Here is a 21,719-nt window from a genome sequence, read left to right as displayed (position 1 = left end):
AAGGCTGACCTTTCCTTGGCAGATTCATCTAGCGGTACCTGCAATGGTTCCCTCACCCCACCTAGCAATATTGTTAACCTATCCAACTATACTCTCAGCCCAGCAGAAGCAGCTGTTCTATCTCGGGGCCTCTCCTTCTGCCCCTCCACCCCCACGAACATGATACAGTTCTGTGGTGACCTAGAATCCTATTTTCGACGTCTCCGTCTCAAGGAATATTTCCAAAATACCTCTGAACAACATACTAATCCACAGAGGTCTCCCTGCCAACACTACAGAAAGAGGGATTCTAGATGGACTCCTCCTGAAGGTCGAAACAGCAGACTGGACTTCTACATAGAGTGCTTCCGCCGACGTGCACGGGCTGAAATTGTGGAAAAGCAGCATCACTTGCCCCATAACCTCAGCCATGCGGAACGCAATGCCATCCACAGCCTCAGAAACAACTCTGACATCATAATCAAAAAGGCTGACAAAGGAGGTGCTGTTGTCATCATGAATAGGTCGGAATATGAACAAGAGGCTGCTCGGCAGCTCTCCAACACGAGTTTCTACAAGCCATTACCCTATGATCCCACTGAGAGTTACCAAAAGCAACTACAGCATTTGCTCAAGAAACTTCCTGAAAAAGCACAAGATCAAATCCGCACAGACACACCCCTGGAACCCCGACCTGGGATATTCTATCTACTACCCAAGATCCATAAACCTGGAAATCCTGGGCGCCCCATCATCTCAGGCATTGGCACCCTGACAGCAGGATTGTCTGGCTATGTAGACTCCCTCCTCAGGCCCTACGCTACCAGCACTCCCAGCTACCTTCGAGACACCACTGACTTCCTGAGGAAACTTCAATCCATCGGTGATCTTCCTGATCACACCATCCTGGCTACTATGGATGTCGAAGCCCTCTACACCAACATTCCACACAAAGATGGACTACAAGCCGTCAAGAACACTATCCCCGATAATGTCACGGCTAACCTGGTGGCTGAACTTTGTGACTTTGTCCTTACCCATAACTATTTCACATTTGGGGACAATGTATACCTTCAGATCAGCGGCACTGCTATGGGTACCCGCATGGCCCCACAGTATGCCAACATTTTTATGGCTGATTTAGAACAACGCTTCCTCAGCTCTCGTCCCCTAAAGCCCCTACTCTACTTGCGCTATATTGATGACATCTTCATCATCTGGACCCATGGAAAAGAAGCCCTTGAGGAATTCCACCATGATTTCAACAATTTCCATCCCACCACCAACTTCAGCCTGGTCCAGTCCACACAAGAGATCCACTTCCTGGACACTACAGTGCTAATAAACAATGGCCACATAAACACCACCCTATACCGGAAACCTACTGACCGCTATTCCTACCTGCATGCCTCCAGCTTTCACCCTGACCACACCACACGATCCATCGTCTACAGCCAAGCTCTGCGATACAACCGCATTTGCTCCAACCCCTCAGACAGAGACAAACACCTACAAGATCTCTGTCAAGCTTTCTTACAACTACAATACCCACCTGCAGAAGTAAAGAAACAGATTGATAGAGCCAGAAGAGTTCCCAGAAGTTACCTACTACAGGACAGGCCTAACAAAGAAAATAACAGAACGCCACTAGCGGTCACCTTCAGCCCCCAACTAAAACCCCTCCAACGCATTATTAAGGATCTACAACCTATCCTAAAGGATGACCCAACACTCTCACAAGTCTTGGGAGACAGGCCAGTCCTTGCCTACAGACAGCCCCGCAACCTGAAGCAAATACTCACCAACAACCACATACCACACAACAGAACCACTAACCCAGGAACTTATCCTTGCAACAAAGCCCGTTGCCAATTGTGCCCACATATCTATTCAGGGGACACCATCACAGGGCCTAATAACATCAGCCACACTATCAGAGGCTCGTTCACCTGCACATCCACCAATGTGATATATGCCATCATGTGCCAGCAATGCCCCTCTGCCATGTACATTGGTCAAACTGGACAGTCTCTACGTAAAAGAATAAATGGACACAAATCAGATGTCAAGAATTATAACATTCATAAACCAGTCGGAGAACACTTCAATCTCTCTGGTCACGCAATCACAGACATGAAGGTCGCTATCTTAAAACAAAAAAACTTCAAATCCAGACTCCAGCGAGAAACTGCTGAATTGGAATTCATTTGCAAATTGGATACTATTAATTTAGGCTTAAATAGAGACTGGGAGTGGCTAAGTCATTATGCAAGGTAGCCTGTTTCCTCTTGTTTTTTCCTACCCCCTCCCCCCCCAGATGTTCTGGTTTAACTTGGATTTAAACTTGGAGAGTGGTCAGTTTAGATGAGCTATTACCAGCAGGAGAGTGAGTTTGTGTGTGTATGGGGGTGGGGGGGATGTGAGAAAACCTGGATCTATGCAGGAAATAGCCCGACTTGATTATGTAAAGAGATGTCACTTTGGATGGGCTAGCACCAGCAGGAGAGTGAATTTGTGTGGGGGGGTGGAGGGTGAGAAAACCTGGATTTGTGCTGGAAATGGCCCACCTGTTGATCACTTTAGATAAGCTATTACCAGCAGGACAGTGGGGTGGGAGGAGGTATTGTTTCATATTCTCTGTGTGTATATAAAGTCTGCTGCAGTTTCCACGGTATGCATCTGATGAAGTGAGCTGTAGCTCACGAAAGCTCATGCTCAAATAAATTGGTTAGTCTCTAAGGTGCCACAAGTACTCCTTTTCTTTTTGCGAATACAGACTAACACGGCTGTTCCTCTGAAACCAGTATTAAGGTTGCCTTTGCAACCATAATTCAGCCCCCCCTTGTGCATAAGCGTTATGATACAGTCTTCAATCATGTGATCAAATACATTTTTTTCCACAGGACCCCTTCCTCATTCAGTGCACAGGGTGGACTGTGCTTTGGGAATGAATTAGGACTGTGTGGTTAAAAGGCTGTTGTCTGTCAGACCCGTCTCATTTGTTGCAGAAGAGGAAAGGTGTGTTGTCAAGAGGGCAGTGGATTGCAAGAAGAGAGAGGATGGTCTTATGGTTAAGGTAGTTGAATTCTGCCCTGTAGAATTAGTGTGTCCTTTCCCCTGCCAAGGAGTTCCTATAGGATGCAGGGCAAGTCACTTATATCAGACTTTTCACCGGTGGTCACTCATGGTGCGTTCCACAGTTACTGGTTGTGTAACCTGAGCCGCCTGCAGTTTGATTTGCAGACCTTCTGAGAGTTCACAACTGCAGCTGAGGTCAGTGAGAGCTGTGCTTTTCACGTGCTAAGTTCTCTGAAAAATTAGGCCCTACGCTTCTTGAATTGGTCACCCCAAATTATCTGACACTTTTGGCTCCAGTCTCTGTGTCTTAGTTCCCCACATGTAAACTGGGGATAATGATAGCATCTTAAGTCACCTGGGTGTTGTGAGATCAGTTCATTATTGTTTGTAAAGATCTAAGATATTACAGGGAAAGCACCATTGAGAATCCCAGGAGCAAATTAATAATCCCTGTTTTGAGTGCCAGGTTTGGATGTTGTACAATGAATATTGCATGGGGCACGCAGTGAACAATGAGGGTAAAATGAAATATTGAAGAGCTTACTCATTCACTGAGCACCACCCATCCTGTGCATGGAATGAGGCAGGAGTGCTGTGGAAGAAAATGTGTCATAATGCAGATACACAGGGGAGCTGAATTAAAGTTGCATGGACAACCTTAATTCTAGCATTGCCGAATTTTTCAGAGCTTGACTTTTCAACTGGTATATAGTATAAAAAATGCACATGAAATCTGCCTGGAAGCACAGAACAGTACTGTATATTTATATGTAGGTGCCCTGTATAAATATATGTATTTATCCATCACATCAGTTCCATTGTCATATGTCATCTGAAAACATCTAATTTACCCCTTCCCTCTGCTTTGTATTTTCTCTTCCGCATAGACATTACTTATCATTTAACTCTGTGAAGCATCTTAGGATAGATAAAACGCCATTCAAAACAATACATGACTGTGTAGACCTATCTTGCCTCCATTTATATATAACGTGATCTTATTTGGTATGTTTGGCAATATTTTGTTGGCATTTTTTATGACTCTTGAGCCAGACTCCCCTGTCATTTACACTGGTCCAGCCCCATTGGCTTTGTCTACACTGCGGAAATGGGCAGTGTTAGAAAATGTTAATAGACAAGTTTCAATCGTTAAACACCACTTAGTACCTAGTGTAAACAAAGGCAGCCATGTTTTAAAACTGTTAGCCGATCATGGCTAACTCTGGGGGGAACCTGCTGACTTGAGCAGAGTTTCACTGATGTAACCAAGAGGAAAGACATCCCTTTTTCTGAGTGTAGGTGTTGGTGTGTGGGGTTTAGGGACCTCACAGTCTTTAGGCTCCTTTTGAAAATCCCAGCCTAAACTTCAGTGCTGTATTCACTTGCCTAGGAGCTGCCTTAGGACCTGGGCAATGTGCCAGACTCTATCACCCTGACTGCATTCTTCTCACCAGGGCAGGAAACAAAAATTCCCTGGTGCCTATCCCTCTTCTCCTAGTAAGTGTGTGTTTCATGGATAGTCTATGTGCACCTGTTCACACAAACAGTCCGATGGACTGTGGAGCAAAACTCCCAGCCATGGACCAAAGCCATCCTGCATGACAGACACATCGCTCCCACCAGTGGAGAGGGATGAGGGGGGATGTGAATTTCAAGCAGACAAAATTGAGTTATTTCTCCTTCTTGCCATGAAAACCAAGTCTATCCCAGAGGGTGTGAATGTGGATGGCGAGGGGGTGGTATGGGCCACACAAGTGCTCAGGCAATTACACACTAATTTGCCCACACAATCAATGCAATTGTGCACACATGGTTTAACTGTGCCTGCAGCCCTAGTAACTGTGTGTGTGTAAATTAGGTGCAAAACTGTGCTCTTATTCTGTGGGAGAGTACAGTTACTGGAGATGAGCTTGAACCAAGACCATGGACCCAAACACTCAACATTTTGGGAAATTTGGCTCCAAATTTTTTTCCTGATCTTTGAGGCTGAACCCATCTTTACACAGGGCTTAACCAGAATATCAGATAACCCAGAACTTTGGGGAAGTCTGGATCCAGGTTTGAATTTTGCAGAATGGGCTTATTTCCCATCTCTACATGAGCGGGGTGTACGTGGGGGGCTTCCTTGTTTGGCCAACTATAGCTTTGGTGATAAAGGTCTAGTGCAATGAAGGATGACCCTTAAGATAAGGAAAAACTAGTCACCCTAGTTCTCTGCAGCTCCACATTCCTCTACTCTGGACAACTTTTAGTGGAGAGTCACCATCTTTTATGGCAATTAAGGTGTCCTTGGAAGCCAAGGATTTGTTCTTGGGTTTTATAATAAGGTGCATTTAACTCCTCCTTCATCTTTTCCAAAGAGGACAGAGAATGAATGACATAATGGAGAATCTCCTGCTCAAGGGCACTGCCAAACTGCACAAGAGAGAGTGGGCTTGTTCATTTCCAGACCTGCTATTGATTCATGGAATTGCATCTGTTTGAGAGGAAATTCAGAGGGCAAAGCTAACCCTTCATCCTTCAGAGGGTTTGGAGAGCAATGTGGCTGTTTTTAATCATCACAGACTATTCTCTAGGAAGAATGCAGCTTGGTTTTTCAAGAGGTGCTGTAGGTTGAAGTGGAATTAATGATGGTAGCAAAACTTTCATGATGAATATCATTTAAAAATTGGGCAATCCTGACATGGGAGGGTCCTGCAGGGAAATAATTGCTCTTGGTATGTTTCCCCCTTCCAACAGAGGGATACTTTGACAGCAAAATGTGTGTGTGTTTTTTTTTTCTGAAACACCAACCCTATGGAGACTGCTATAGTGCTGTGTTTTACTGCAATCAGTTACTGTGAGAGGTCTTTCATATCCATTAATTGTCTATGCAGTTTTTTGATCTCTGGGGTAAGTGGAGGTAAATCTCACCCCTCCTTTTTTTGCTGGACCCAGGCTTGCTGTTCTTTTCTCATCCTTGGAACAATGAGGGCCAGGCTGTTTTCGTGGCTAAAGCCCGGGACTGAGAGACAGATGACCTGGGCTTCGTTCTCAGGTCTGCCAGAGACAGAAGCGGGTCCAATAAAAGCTATTACCTCACCTGCCTTGTCTCTTTATTTGTCCTGCTGTAACTTGTTTAACCTGTGTGCCTCCGCTTTCCCCTCTGGACAACGAATGGGGACGGCACTCCTCTACCTTGTTGGGAGATTGGAAGGTTTAGTTCATAAAAAACAATCTGGATTGTCACCCTAAATCATATTAATAAGTAACTTTTATCAGCCCCAATCCGAACATGTGTGAGATTGGCTCAAGGTCTATAAAATGCTTGGAAATCTTAGCACAGAATTCACTTGAGAAGAGTAAAGCAGCAGTAGTAGTAGAAGGAAGATAAAGCTATATCCCTTCCTCTCCTTCACGATTAACCTGGGAAGCAGGAGAGAGAGATTTTCATTAAGCAGCTTGTTTGGCATACTGAATGCCCCCACCCCCTACACTGCAGATGGAGGGGAGAAGGGGCAATGGTCCACCTGACCTTTTCCTGTGATTAAAATGCAGAGCTGCTGAAGTCACAGGAACAAACTGACCCTGCTCCTCCAGGCAGAAGCCAGCATCATATATCCAAATGGGGATAGTTTCGGGAGGGGGCTGGGGAGAGGAGAGCTACCCTCCCAAGAGTTATCTCTTGGGTAGAATTCCCCTTTGGGGAAGTTCTCATGTGTTTTGAGGGTGTTCTTGCTTAAGCTAAATTCCAAGACTGAGCATCCGTGCTTCAGATGGAAAATAAGGAATGCATGTGCCCTGATCTATGTTCGTCTGGGACAATCTCCCCTCAAATGGGTTTAGGATGCTTGTCTCCCCCATAATGGAAAGGCTTTCTGAGGACAACTGGTGGAAGAGAGGCATTAACATGACACGTGCTTTAAAAAGGAAAATTTTGCCGAGCAGGTTGTTCTGAAAGCTCCCACTGTGGGAAGCGACTTTAAGTGTAAGCTCTGGAGAGTCGGTATCCGAAAAGCAGGCTGTCAGTGCTTGGCTGAGCAAAAGGGATGGCCGTGTCCCTAGCTGAAACTGGCAAGATTGTCCCTGGTCTTGTCATGATAAAGTGTTCAGGACACTGTTAACCCCACTGGACATGCCCATTTATAATACTAGGTGGGAACAGACTTGGATAAAATGGGAGAGAATAATACTTTGCCCTTGTGGTGGTCTCTCCATATAAATGGTAAGTTCTGCCCAGGCAGGGACCAGTTTCTAGCATTAGCCAAAAGCCCCTACCAACTTTTCACTAGAATGTGGACCTGCCTCTGTGACCAGACCATCATATCAAGACTGTGTTTGCTCAGAGCTAGGGCAGAGAGACGGTGGTGGTCCCTACCCTTCTGTTGGACCTGATTGGCTGAATAATAGATGGCTTCTGGAACCTGCAAATAGTCCCCTCTCTTCACAAGGATCACATTTTCCTTCTCACAGCTGAAACTGCATTACATTGTGGACCATAGTGGCCTGCAACACTGTGGCTAGGAAAAAACTATCCATTGCTGCCATAGACTGGGGCAAGACCAGCCCGCACCCGACATCTCTTTTTGCAAAGATTCCTCAGAAGCTGACAGATGCACAGTTCAGCTTCTGTTCCCACGTCAGGTACCCACATGTTATAGGAGCATGTGTAAATCCTCAGCCCAGAGAACGCTGAATTCAATCAGAGCTATCCCTTTGGTCTCCCGTTATGAGCAGAATGAGAGTGTGAGTGGAGAGTGCCATGTAAGTTAATGTCGTGCTCATTGCCTTTTCAGGTCTGTACATATAGGGCCAATGCTGTCCCTCAAGTTCCTATGGGCACCGAGGCCTTAAATGCAGAAGCAGTGCAATGCTGCTGCAGAGGGTGAGGCTAGCAGGCCTGGGCGGGTGGCTTCTTAGCCTAGCTTCTGTGTTCCATTTCTTACTTTGCTGTTCCCCCGGAGCCACACTACCCAAAGATCTCATCCTGGAGGCATGTCAACTAGGACAGCAAGCTGGCGTTTCTAAGTTTAACTCCTGTCAGATTTGCCCACAGTGTAAGCTCGGTGATGATCTCATTCACTTACACGGGGCTAATAAAATGCCAGCTGACCAGACATGCTTGGGCTGAGGTCAAATGTGCTTATTGTGAGCAGCCAACCTGGCATATCCATGGCTGGGGGAAAAAAATCCTTCTTCCTTTTACATGGAGGAATCCGCTTTCTGTTGCTGTATATCTCGTGCATGAGTCACAGGTTTTTTTTAAAGGCATTGTTATAGTGTGGTCTCAAAGCTAAGTGTCCAAATCAGACCCTTCAACAACTTGGCTTCCTTTTAAGGGAGACGGGTTTTGATTTTAAAAGGACATTGCCAAAATCTAGATCAGCGACAACCTTTGGCACACGGCCAGTCAGGGAAATCCACTGGTGGGCCAGGATGTTTGTTTACCTGCAGTATCCGCAGGTTCGGCCGATCGCAGCTCCCACTGGCTGTGGTTCGCCGTCCTCAGGCCAATGGGGGCTGCGGGAAACGGGACGGGCCTAGGGATGTGCTGGCTGCCGCTTCCTGCAGCCGCCATTGGCCTGGGACAGCGAACCGCAGCCAGTGGGAGCTGCGATCGGCCGAACCTGCGGACGCAGCAGGTAAACAAACCGTCCTGGCCTGCCAGCGGCTTTCCCTGGTGGGCTGCGGGCCAAAGGTTGCCAATCCCTGGTCTAGACGATCATGATGGTCCCTTCTGACATTAAAGTCAATAGCTTTCAGACCGTGGGATGATAATGCCTTTTATTTATTGATGGTGTTTGTTTTTGTTGGTTTGTTTTCCACCCCCCACTCAGGTTGGACAGGAAAATTAGACTAGTCATTTTCAGGGTCTGTCTACACTGGGAAAATGACATGTTGTTGACAGTTGGCAGCCATTTGTCTCCACTTCTTCTGCCTGGAGAAGTGTTAAACAGTTTAGCAGCTAGTGTTGACCGAATCAAAGCATTGCCATTGTTGTCCCACAAAGCATCAATGACACTGGGCTAGATAAGTGCAGGGGGAGGGGCACTGCAGCAATTGAAAAGAATAGGTGTTGAACGCTATTAGGATGTTCCTTACGCCACACCACTGCTCTAGCATGCAAAGGATAAGCAGATTAATGTGTAGCAAAGGAGTATTACCACACTGACATAGTTTTCTGCTGCCCGTCTAACACAAAGTGGGCCAGAACCATTATAATATTGATTGAGAAAAGGCATAGTTGTACCTTTTAACCTTCCCTCCACTGAGCAGGAGCACAGAGGAGTAGGCCTTGCAGTGACTGCATCGTCTCTGTTCATTATGGCTAGCTTATTTCCACTAGCACATGCTTGCACTTGCTGTGTGGCATCTCCAGAGGACTAAAAATGCCCCACCCTAGAGACTGCTGTGGTTTTATTAACAAGTATACCTGGAAATCTTCCATGGATCCTGGAGACCGCTTGGACTCTGACAAATACTATACCTAGCAAAGACTTCTTTAATTCACAAATCCACTTTTTTTGGACGACTGCATATTCTCTGGAGCGACCTCTATAAGAAGACTATAAAGAAGTCTTTATAGAAGACTATAAAGTCTTCTGAACACAGATTGTAGCATTTGTCCTGCTGCTTTTTCATCTTCACCATCGAAATCAACAGCCATATTGCTAGGTTTCAGAGGAACAGCCGTGTTAGTCTGTATTCGCAAAAAGAAAAGGAGTACTTGTGGCACCTTAGAGACTAACCAATTTATTTGAGCATGAGCTTTCGTGAGCTACAGCTCACTTCATCAGATGTTCTGATGAAGTGAGCTGTAGCTCACGAAAGCTCATGCTCAAATAAATTGGTTAGTCTCTAAGGTGCCACAAGTACTCCTTTTCTTTTAGCCATATTGCTGTTTTTCCGATGTCATTATTAAACTTAGTTCTGAGATGTGTCATGTGAAGGCTTAATGTTTGAATCAAACAGTTGTTTTTTAAAATCCTGTAGTTATTTTATAATTAAAAATACAGTTAACAGCACAAATATAAATCAAATAAATAGAAATAAACAGTAGGAGTTAACATACATGAAGGAATCATTATTCAAGAATCTCTAGAGCCATATAAAAACCTTATTATGAAAGAATGATGACAGAATAATGGCACTAAAGAAAGCTAATTTTGCATAAATGTAGAAAATAGATTTTAAAAAAGGAAGACGTGAATGATGATCACATTCAATCCGGCCATAGTCCTTAAATATCGCAAGCAACTCATTGTGCAATAAGAGATTAACCCGGAGAGAAAATTATCTGTGGTACTAATTACTGAGGGAACATTAAAGAAAAGTCTAAAAGCCCCTTGCAAAATATCAGGTGTTTTGATTTATCTCAAAGTTTCTTGATTTTTTTAAAAACACATTTCCAATTTGATAGAAGCATTTTAAGGTTCTGTACTAATGTGTTTTACCACTAGTGTATAATACAAGAATCGCTCTATGGGATGCATTAGCAGTAGAAGGAGGAAGTGACACAAAGGAACCTTGTGACAGGAGGAACTTTTACAAAAGGTCATAGCTGTTTATAAAAAGGAGGAAAACAAGGGATCCAGGAAATTGCAGGCCATCAGGTCCTAATTGCTGCAGATATCTAGATTTTAATAAATGCCTCTCTTCCCTGACAGCCTGCAGAATTACCCTCGTATACAGCCTTGCAATTAAGTTATGTAAAATACCTGCACACCCTTTTGAGCAATGTAGGTGAAATTTACCCCTATGCAGAGAGCCAGGTCAAGGTCTGTACACATACTTATTTCCTATGTTGATGGATTCCTACTTGTATGTAGGGATGAATGTCATTCTCCATAAACAAGGGCCTGATTCTACTATCCTTACTCATGCTGAGTAGTGCTTTTACTCTCCGATGAGTTCCATTGAAACCACTGAGCCTCTTGAAGGATTAGGTTCTACTCAACATGAGTGAGGGTGGCAGAATTAGGCCCATAATGAATCATACTAATAAATGAATGATACTTCTTTGCTCACTTCACAGGGCACTGTCACATGGATTCTTTTAGGACATGACATTCTTCTCCATGACCTCCTAGCTAGGTGGGAGGAGAAGATGGGTCCAAAGGGAGGAAATCCTTGTTCAAACACAATAAACACTTTGTGTTTTATTAGTACTTAGAGAGCAATAGGAAAATGCAGTGATCCATAATCCTGGTAGTGAAACAGATGCATGTGTTTGACTAAGTTAGAAATTCCTTCAGCATACAAATGTCTTTCACCACATCTTATTACAACTGATATCCAGGCCCTCTTCCTGGCTTTGCCACTAATTCACTGTGGGGCTTTTGCTTCACCTTCCTTTCTCCATCTGTAAAATGGGGGTAATGTCTCAAAGTGACCTACTTCATGATCTGGGGAGTCAGTTGTGAGGCTACTGTGTGTGAAGGGCTTTGTGACTTTCAGGTGAAAGGTGATATAAGTACAATCAATTGTATTTTATACTGCAAGGTTCCTTGGGCACATAGCATATTCCTAGACACATGTGGTTTCCACCAGTCCCATATTGTTCGCTTTTGTAAAAGTAATTTTGGTTAGAGATGAGTCCAGACTAAAATGCTACATCTGAACACCCCCAGATTTTGGGGATATTCAGATCTGGGTTTGGACTTTGCAACTGGGTTTGAATCAGTTCTATCTTGCACTGTGCTGCATTCATTACTTCCAATGACTAGAAGGAAAGCACTCACAGGTGCCACAGAGAAAATCGCTTTGATGCAATGGCTTCTGTCCAATTGTCTGGACAGCCCACCCCCCATTGATCTTGAATGGAGTCTAGTCACCATATTCAGTGGTGATCTGGTGTGTTTTGGAGAGACTCTTGCAAGTTATCACATTCAGTGGCAAACAACTGAGAGGAAACCAGCACTTCAGGTTCCTGGATGCTGTGAACTAAACACACCGTGTTTCAGTTGAACACAGAGATAAGACCTTTTCACCACCATATGCTATATACATGGTATAAATTCTACAGCTGCCTCTTTTGGGATGATGAATAGCACCTGGCTTGGTAGTTAGCTCTAGTGGGAATGGAGATTGGTGGGGCATACGTAAGCAGAATACTGGTTTAAGTGGTGCCTAAGAGAGGCATACGGAAGTGAGAGAGTATTAGTTCCAAGATTTGGAAACTGGAGCAGGAACTTGTCAGACACTTGTCCTGTTCGAGGGAGGCCCCCTTAGATACACAAAGTACAATTTGAGGACTACATGATTCTCCACAGGTGTGGCTACCTTTCTTGGAGGTTTAAAGATGTCACTTTGTAGGCAGTATTCAAGGAGCCAGGGCCTCCCCTTAGCATCTTTAAATAGGCCTGTCACCAGGTTCACTCACCACTGGTGGTGCCTTCTCCTGGCTATCTTGGGGATTAGCTGCGCATGCCCACCCCCACAAATCATGTCTCTTCCGTCATCTCACCCTGCAGTCCCTCTTGCTCAGGAACCAAAGTCTCCTCTTGGTGACTCAGCCCTTTGGCTGGGTCACTATCAGGGTCAGCTCTAGGATTTTTGCCACCCCAAGCAAAAAAATTTTTGGTCGCCCCCGTTTTTTTTTCGCGCTGTTTCGCACGCGGCAAGCCTGGGAGGGAGGGGGGAGAAGCGGAGTGGCAGAGGCGGAGCGGAGGTGAGCTGAGGCGGCGGGGGCACATTTCTAGGGGCGGCCACCTCTAGAAATGTGCCTCCCCAAGCACCTGCTTGTTTTGCTGGTGCCTAGAGCCGGCCCTGGTCACTATGTGGCTTCCCTTCTGGGGGGTTTACCCAAAGTCCTCCTGAACAGTCTCAGACAGTCTTCTTCAGCACTGCAAGTGGCCAGGAGGGGAACCCAGGCCTGGCCACTACTCCGGGTTCCAGTCCAGGACCCTCAACCAGCAATTCTGGGTTTTATTGTCTCAGCCCTTCCTGCTCCTTCCCTGGACTGCTTCCTACAATTTCTGGTTTCCTTCCCTTTCTATGGGTAGATCAGCTCCAAACCCTCCTCCCTCTTCCCAGCAAGTGATTGCTACCCCAGTCTGGTGCCAGCTTCCTGGGTCTACCTCTTCCTCCTCAGCTGGGTGCCATCAGCAGTTAGGTCCCAGCCCTCCCTGGCTTCTCCTCCAGGTGCAACTTGGGCAGTTAATAGTTCTACCTGGTCACCTGAACTCCTTCCAGTCCTGTGTGGTTGGACACACACTCACAAGATCCTTTCTGTTCTACTTTCCCTTTGCATTTTCTGGTCTGCTTCTCCTCCTATCTGTCTGACCCTTCTTCTAAGGAGCACAATAACCAGGAGGAAAGGGGTATTGGGCATATCTGATTCTATTCTGTATACATTCTTATCCCAGGCTTATCTAGTTTCGAAGGCACTACTGGAAAGTGCTCAAGCAATGTGTCAGATGTTTGTTCTCTCATCCTCACCCTGGGGGAAAAGCATGTGCAGCAGAATGTTTTGTTTTGTAATTATCTGTGATGCCGGCATTTGAAACCAAGCTTTTATCATCTCTTTGCTGTTTGAACTCTTGCAGGGCCAGATCCTGAAGTTTGGCTAACAGCTCAGGTCAATAGGTGACTTTGTTGGGTCCAGTTTGTCATCCATTGGTTACACAAACACACCTGCCAGCAAACTCCATCATTTGAGCATTGATGTCCAGCAAATAGAAGGATCATAGACACAGTCCGAGTAAATATGTTTAAATATTCAGGATAAATGTTCAGAGAATGTGTGGCAGTTTCTGCTGGCTCTAATTTTAACATTTTTAAATACGCTCCCTCATGCCCCTCACATTCCTTGTCCATTTGAGTTCCTCAATAAAGCACACAGGAACTCAGAAGATACCTTGTGTCATCAATATTTGTGTTAATGGCTTAGGAAACCCGCAATCCAATCAGCTAAAATAAACAACCCAGTGTAATAGGAGCATTAATCAATGAAGCCTTCACTGCTGAAACCTAAATGTGAAATCCATTCACCTACAAGATAAAGGGATACTGAGAGACATCAAGAAAAAACCAGAGAGGACAGTCTGATGTTTTTCAAAGGTACTGAAAATCGGCATCGCTAGTTGAAGCCCCTGAGTTTGTGGGTGTTCATCACCCCTGAAAGTCAGAAGAAAAAGGGCCAATCTTGCAAGGTCGTGAGCACCTGCTGTGAGTTGGGTACTGGTCTCTTTCCTTTCCTTTTAAGATCAGTGAGTGTTGAAGGGATATAGGGTCTCACATGATTGAGCGCTAGTGAAAAAAAGAAATGTGCAAGAGAAGCAGATGATCTAAGCATATGTCACCGAGAAAGAACAATTTGCAGAATTCTGCTGGGCTTCTGCAGACCTTTTTCTGAGTGACTCACGGAGCCAATACTGTGAATTTGGACCAACCTCAAAACAAACCCAGGGTGGACTTCAAGAAAAACTGTTGTACCTTGGTTTGTTCAGAGGACCCAACCACATCAGCCACACCATCAGGGGTTCATTCACTTGCACATCTACCAATGAGATATATGCCATCATGTGCCAGCAATGCCCCTCTGCCATGTACATTGGCCAAACCGGACAGTCTCTATGTAAAAGAATAAATGGACACAAATCAGACATCAGGAATGGTAACATACAAAAGCCAGTAGAAGAATACTTCAATCTACCTGGACATTCAATAACAGATTTAAAAGTAGCCATCCTTCAACAAAAAAACTTCAAAAACAGACTTCAAAGAGAAACTGCAGAGCTACAATTATTTGCAAACTTAACACCATTAATTTGGGCATGAATAGGGACTGGGAGTGGCTGGCTCACTAAAAAGCAATTTTCCCTCTCTTGGTATTGACACCTCCTCATCAGTTATTGGGAGCGGCCCTCATCCACCCTGACTGAATTGGCCTTGTCAACACTGCTTCTCCACTTGTAAGGTAACTCCCTTCTCTTCATGTGCCAGTATATTTATGCCTGTATCTGTAATTTTCACTCCATGCATCTGAAGAAGTGGGGATTTTTACCCACAAAAGCTTATGCCCAAATAAATCTGTTAAGTTTTTAAGGTGCTACCGGACTCCTTGTTGTTTTTACTCCTTGTTTGTTTTATCGGTTACTCTTACCTCAAGTAGCAAGATCTGTCAGGTGGATCTACATGTTCCAATCCTACTGATCAATCATATGGAAGGCAGTGTCATTGCACATGGTGGATTTTCTGTATTTTCAGTTTGCTTTTTAAAAAAGCTATGATATTACATGCAAAAAAATGGTGTTAAAACAACATTATTAAGGTTGCAAAGTCAACACTCAAATGTTAGGAAATGCCAGAAGTAAGCTTGCTTGTGTTCCCAAATATGAAGAACACACAATTAGTAACCACCTGTGAAAAGTTTAAGTGACTTTCCCCACATTACATAAGAACTGTATGGAAAAGGCAGGGATAGCATCCAGTTCTTCAAGGTGGCATTCCATTGTCTTGGCCTGAGATCATCCTTTCTCTTTTTGCACTTCCCTAACTCATTCACTACACACCCTGCAACTTCTACAACAAATGAGGAAGCGGGGTCTTACAAACAACTGCCTCCTGAACTACACAGCCCTGATACATTCCCTGAACATCATCCTGTGCACTGACTGAGGCAAGGGTCCTGTGGAAAAAGTAGTATGTAATCATGTAATTAAAGACTGTACCATAATGCAGACAGCCAAGGGGTTGCACTTGGGATTCCTAGCATTCCCATTGCAGTTTCAATTAGATAGGGGATTCTCCTCTCCCTGTCGTCAACTATATTGTGTGGTGCAGCTGTAAAATATTAAGCATGCCAGAGGTGGCTAGCTCTCTCGTGATTGTTGAAGAGACCCCCTGTATCTAGACTGTGTAACAGTAGGGTATGTTTCTAAAACCCTTCAAAGCCATCAGGAAGACAGGTATTGTATATTTTAAAGATATTATCATTATGATTTTGGTGGGAGACGAAGTGACTCCTTTACATATATTGTGGCTTGCACAAAGAACTTGAAGTTCCTCCTAGGTGATAAGTGCTACATGTATGTAAGGTTTATATTTTATGTTAGGAATTCCTGTGAAAAATAATAGGTCCAGTACTGAACCTACATATCCCTCATGTCAATACAGACTGTAACCACTAAATCCTTCCTCATTCACTTTCCAGTAGCAAAATCTTATCGGCATAAGGAAGATTCAGATGGGTGTCTACTCTATACCACCAACTAATTGCAGGAGTTAGCCTAAACAGTGGTTTTCCTCTCCCCAAGAACAGCTGAATTTATCCCATTCCCTTAAGTACAAGATTTGATTTGGATCCACCATACATTTGGAATCTGCATGACCTACACCAGATAATGTTAACTTAGTCTTCATTAAAAATACGCCTAGAGAACCTCTCATCTTGTGAAAATTCCTGTCTGCTCTGTTGCTTTGGTTGGCAGGCTTTGGAATGCCATTATAGGGTACAAAGCAACATTTAAAAGAGATGAGATTGGGACACCGAGTGATTGTAAGAGGTGCCCTTGCTGCAGAATACCCAAAATGCCTACTTTGTGTGTGTGTTGTACAATGTCTCCTTTGCAACTTTTAGAATTTTAGGTGCAGATCGAAAAAGGAAGAGCAGGCCAGACCAAGCTGAAAAGAAGAAATGAAGTTTTAGAAAAACAACATACAACCTCAACTCCATCATCAGCAAATGATGGAATCTTTGGGACTGGCTAATCCCAAAACACTTGGATACAAGGTGTTAGACAGTGATTGAAGTTGTTCCATATTTCACCTCTTCCTGCATTTTTTCCCCATTGTCAAAGTTGTTGTTAATCCACTGCAGACTCTGGTTCAATGTTTGTGCTAAATTAAGTTATGTGTTGGGGATGATGTCAGGCCAGGCAATGCAGTGGAAAGGTGTATAGACAGAACAAAATTAAAGCAGTAAGGAAATATGCAAAGTCATGTCAGTCAGGCTGGCTCAAATGTAGAGATTTCTCGATGGTTTTCTTCTTGCCCATTGCTACCCCCCATATCTTAAACACCACTTTTTATGTGGTATGATAAATATGACACCAGGTGGCCATTAAAATCCATTATTAGCCTGAGGCCACCCACACCCATTGCTCTCATTAGTCTAGGAGGACCCATTATCCAAGTGGGACAGCAATGCCTCTGGTCCGCAGAGACCTCTGCTCTCTAATCCAGCCCTGCATAGCATTGAATGTCTTGGAAAGTAGACCCCTTGCCTCACTATTTTGAGTTCATCCATCAAGATGGGCATTTGTGTTCCTCTTGCAGAGCTCCCATGACAAGGATGTGATCCTCAATGTTCTCAGCATTCTCACAGACCTACTCTCCATCGGTAAGTACTGATGCCTTAATGTCTCTATTTTAGGTACTTAGATGGTCCTCTTGGTTTTAGAATCTGAGTACCTCACATTTGAAATGTCTTTACAATTCCAACACTCCATGAGACGTGGCAGTGTTATTATCCCCATTTTACAGATGGGGAACTGAGACACAGAGACTAAGTGACTTGCCTTGTCATACAGGAAATCTGGGGGGGATCTGGGAATTGAATCTGGGTCTCTTGAGTCCCAGCTAACACCCCTGCCACTGGACCATCCTTCCTCTCTTGTAGAGTGAAGATGGGTGGGACTAAAACAGGGCACAGAGCAGACATCAACATATCTCTGTCAGGTGTTTGCTAGATCAATTCTGCCTAGTTTGCGTGAATAGCCCTTCAGCTTTTCCTCCTATTTATACGGAAGATTGGGGGGGGGTTCCCTTACTCAACCCCCCCACCCCCACCGTACACTTTTTAATTTTATCACATGGTGAAAGAGGGGGAAAATATTCCTGTGAATTTCAAAGGTGGCCATTAATTTAACTGCTTCTCAAGATGTTTCAATCTTCCCAGGGAGTGGAACACTGGAAATGTTCAGTCACCAGGCCCACTGGAAAGAGCGAACCATGAGATATGAGCAGGAGACAGCCTCCTGGGTTGCAGCAATTTGATTCTGTAGTTGATTTCCCCTCAGAAAAAAAAGGTGCTTGGAACTGTCAGGGGAATGAACAGCTTCTCCTCTGCTTCACTTCAGTGGTATGAAATCTTCTCCATGGGTGTAGTAATCCACGCACCACAGAGACTACACTATTTTCAAAGTCTCCTCTATCTGCATGTTCACAGTGAAGGTGAACTTATTTTCCCTTCTTCAGGGCCACAAGAAGGGAAAATAAGTTGCTAGCAGAGCATTCCCCTCCATTTTTCATCAAAATGTCCTTTCGTTAAAATTTTTCCAGCTAACTCTAGTTGCCAAAATGCAGGGCTCTGTGTGTGTATGTGTGTGCGTGTGTGTGTAGTTGTTTACATCCCTATTGCAAGCCTCATATGCTCCTACTTTACACTCTCCCTCTCCCCCCAACTCCATCAGAGACATCATAACCACAGCTGTGACTCTCTGTTGGAGTCTATATCATTCTTCAATCAGCTAGATGGCTTCACTGTGGATGATATGAGCCCCCTGGGGACTGAATGTACTGCTTCCACAATACTCCCAGCCTGGGTTTCCAGTAGAAAACTTCACAGCTGGCCAAAGATGCCTGTGGATTATGAGCTGTTGACACAGGAGGACCCAGAGGGTTAGCCTTTGGTTTCTCTGGAGACCTTATTTGTTTGGAGGCTGACTCCAGAGCTTTCCTAGGATTCATTCCCCTATCCTAGGCACTGTTGGAACTCTTTCCCTTCACTTATTTAACTTTCAATATCTAGGGAAAGATCACTGAGCATTGCACTTCTTTGAAATCTATCTGAGTCTCTGCTGCTTCTACTCCAACCCATTTCAATGCACACTGAAAGCTTCAGCAGGTGGTGGCTTATATAGATAATAGCAACTGCAGCACGGAGCAGCATCACACATGGTTTTGACATAGAGTAGAGATGAGCCTGAACCACAGCTCCAAACTCTGGGGGTGTTTGAAATCCAAGTCCAGATGTACATTTTGCAAATGCCCTTATATTTATAATGGTCTGAGCAAGAAAACACCAGAGAAGGGTCATGTAGTGGGCTTCTTTAGGTCTGATAAGCATCCTCTGAATCATATAATGTTCACTTATTGCTAGGTTTAAAGCTCTGCGACAGGAAAGTTATTGACTGTCCCTCCTTTTTAATTTTCTGCCCTTAGGAACAGACCGACGAATTCACTACATGGTCAGCAAAGGGGGGAGTGAAGCTTTGTTGCAGGCTCTGCTGAATGTTGCACAGACAGCCCAACCAGACTACAGCATCCTTTTACCTCTGCTTCGCCTGCTGGCTAAAGTAGGCCAAAGAGGTATTGCTGTGCCAGTATTATTTAAAGGATGGGGAGGGAGGAGCAGAAGGCTCCAAAGGTCACAGTCATGGTCAGTACTGGAATCTGTGAGTGTTTTAACAAGTCAGGACACTTTGCACTGAATGCTGGCTTGGCGACTGGGGGGTGGGACAGAGTGTTGTAAGACCTCCTAATAGTTTCACCCGCTAGTGGCTAGAAGTTTGTACTAAGAATATAGGCACAGCTGATGGCAATCCAGGTGGGAGAGATTCTATAATGGAGTTCATTCTGAGCTCCTGACCAGCATTTTGTGTCACCGATAAAGCCCAGCTGGGCAGTAAGTGATTCCCATACAAGACATGGTAACTTACAAAGGCTCTTTCTCTTGTGACTTCGTTTCTGTATCCCAATAACACATTCAAAAACAAGTTTCACTTGCTGCTGTGTCTCTATCATCAGAGAGATTGTTGTTCAGTGTTTGCAGCACAGCTGGGAGGCTTGAGCTTTCTTCTTCACACCCAAAGTTCAGTGGAAGCGTTATCTGTGAAGTGCTAACATTTTTATGATTTTGTTTTCTATGTACATTTCTGGCAGTTGGCCATCTGCAAAACCAGCTACATTTTTTGTCAGACAGCGTTTTGATGTAGCACGTCATAGAGGAGAGGCACCCACATAGCTCTTTCTTGGGGAGACTTTACTTTAGTTCCGTCTTGTTTCACTTAACTTAAAATAGGTCATTGAAACTGTTCTTTGCGTATGGAAAATGTAACACTGGGCAAGACACCAGCCTCCTCTGTGCCTCATCTTATCTATTTGTAAAAGTCGGGGGGGGGGAGAATACTGATTTCCTTCACAGGGGGATTGTGGGGCCTTAGTAATAAATGTTGTTTGCAATTGCTTTGAGATCTTCCTATAAAAGATCCTGTTGAAGGATGCGGCATGATTACACCACAGCATGCGGCATTTCTGTGTCCCTGTGAAAGCCACTCTTTCTTCACCATCATTTTGTTCCTGTTTGCTTTCACAGATAGGAAGTTTGGGCTGAAAGTGCAGAAACTGGACGCAATTGATGTGACCCTGAGCTTGGCAAGGAAAAATCTGACTCACCACCTGAATCTCATCCACTGTCTCTGGGTCCTGCGGGTTTATGCCTCTAGTGGTAAGTGCTCCTTTCCATTTCTCATGCCAGTGAGAGTCGGAGCTCCTTCTGCAGTTGCTACAATGCAAGCTAATGGTCCCTCTGCTACAGAGATATGCATCTATAAGTAAGCTATTGGCATCTGTGATTGATAACAGTTAGAATCATATGCAAGAGCTAGCATAGCTCTAGGTACGCTCTCACAGAAGGCAAGGAGGACTTGTGGCACCTTAGAGACTAACCAATTTATTTGAGCGTAAGCTTTCGTGAGCTACAGCTCACTTCATCGGATGCATCCGATGAAGTGAGCTGTAGCTCACGAAAGCTTATGGTCAAATAAATTGGTTAGTCTCTAAGGTGCCACAAGTACTCCTTTTCTTTTTGCAAATACAGACTGACACGGCTGCTACTCTGAAACCTCTCATAGAAGGGTAACTCTCAGAGGGATCTTTCACTGTAAGATTCAGTGAACCTACTCATCCAAAGACTATAGAAGACAGAAAATAGCTGTGTAAAAAAACATTTAGTCCAGACGATGCAGGATCGTTCCCTTCAGTCTATTCTAGATATCTTAGGTACTTACATGGACCCTAATACTATCCTCCTCACAATCATTAATGCATTTATGCTCACAACACCCTTGTGAGTTAGGGATTATTATCCTCATTGTGCTATTATCCCCATTGTGCAGAGTGGTAACTGAGGCACACAGAGACAAATGAGTTATCCAAGGTCACACAGGAAGTCTGTGACAGACTGAACCCCGACCTTCTGAGTCCCCAACTGGAGCCGTACCCACCGGAGTATTCTCCGGTGTTCAGTGACTCAAGCATTGGGATTCCTAGCTCTGCCCTCAAAAGACCACTGTGCATTCAGATATTTCCCCATGGGGAAATGTTTTCTTAGAGGCAGTACAAATTTCCCTTTGCTCACTTTCATCCTGTTGCATCCCTTTGCATTACCTAACCACTTCCTCTCCCTCCTGGCTACTTTCCCCCTGCAGAACATTCTAGATGGTTGTCCTATTCCCCTCTCCCCTGCTGTATACTCACATCACCGTCTGGCCGAGCTGTACACATCCAGCTTTCCATATCTTTCCTCCTAAGATTTAACATTACTGGCTGTTAGCCCTCTAGGTCTTGTATTTACACAGGAGCTGGCCTCATGCTATGGGCCTTCTCAGGCAGGCAGCCAGCTCCCAGCATTCAGTCCCCTTGCCTGAGATAAGTGGCATTCGAAAGGGTGAGTGTAA

At 44.6% G+C, this 21,719-nt stretch overlaps 1 protein-coding gene across 1 annotated transcript in view; it reads left to right on the top strand.

Moving 5' to 3' along the window:
• Positions 1–21,719, top strand: part of AGBL1 (AGBL carboxypeptidase 1) — a 390,925-nt gene that overhangs the window by 13,951 nt on the left and 355,255 nt on the right. Inside the window, exons 2-4 of the mRNA XM_075133176.1 lie at positions 17,317–17,380; positions 19,204–19,350; positions 20,357–20,488. Coding sequence (XP_074989277.1) covers positions 17,317–17,380; positions 19,204–19,350; positions 20,357–20,488 — 343 coding nt within the window. The remainder of the gene's footprint in view (positions 1–17,316; positions 17,381–19,203; positions 19,351–20,356; positions 20,489–21,719) is intronic.

Source organism: Caretta caretta, chromosome 10, assembly GCF_965140235.1.
Source record: "Caretta caretta isolate rCarCar2 chromosome 10, rCarCar1.hap1, whole genome shotgun sequence".
Taxonomy (NCBI): Eukaryota; Metazoa; Chordata; order Testudines; family Cheloniidae; genus Caretta; species Caretta caretta.
The sequence above is the reverse complement of the archived record's forward strand: the minus strand, read 5'-3'. Positions and strand labels throughout refer to the sequence as shown.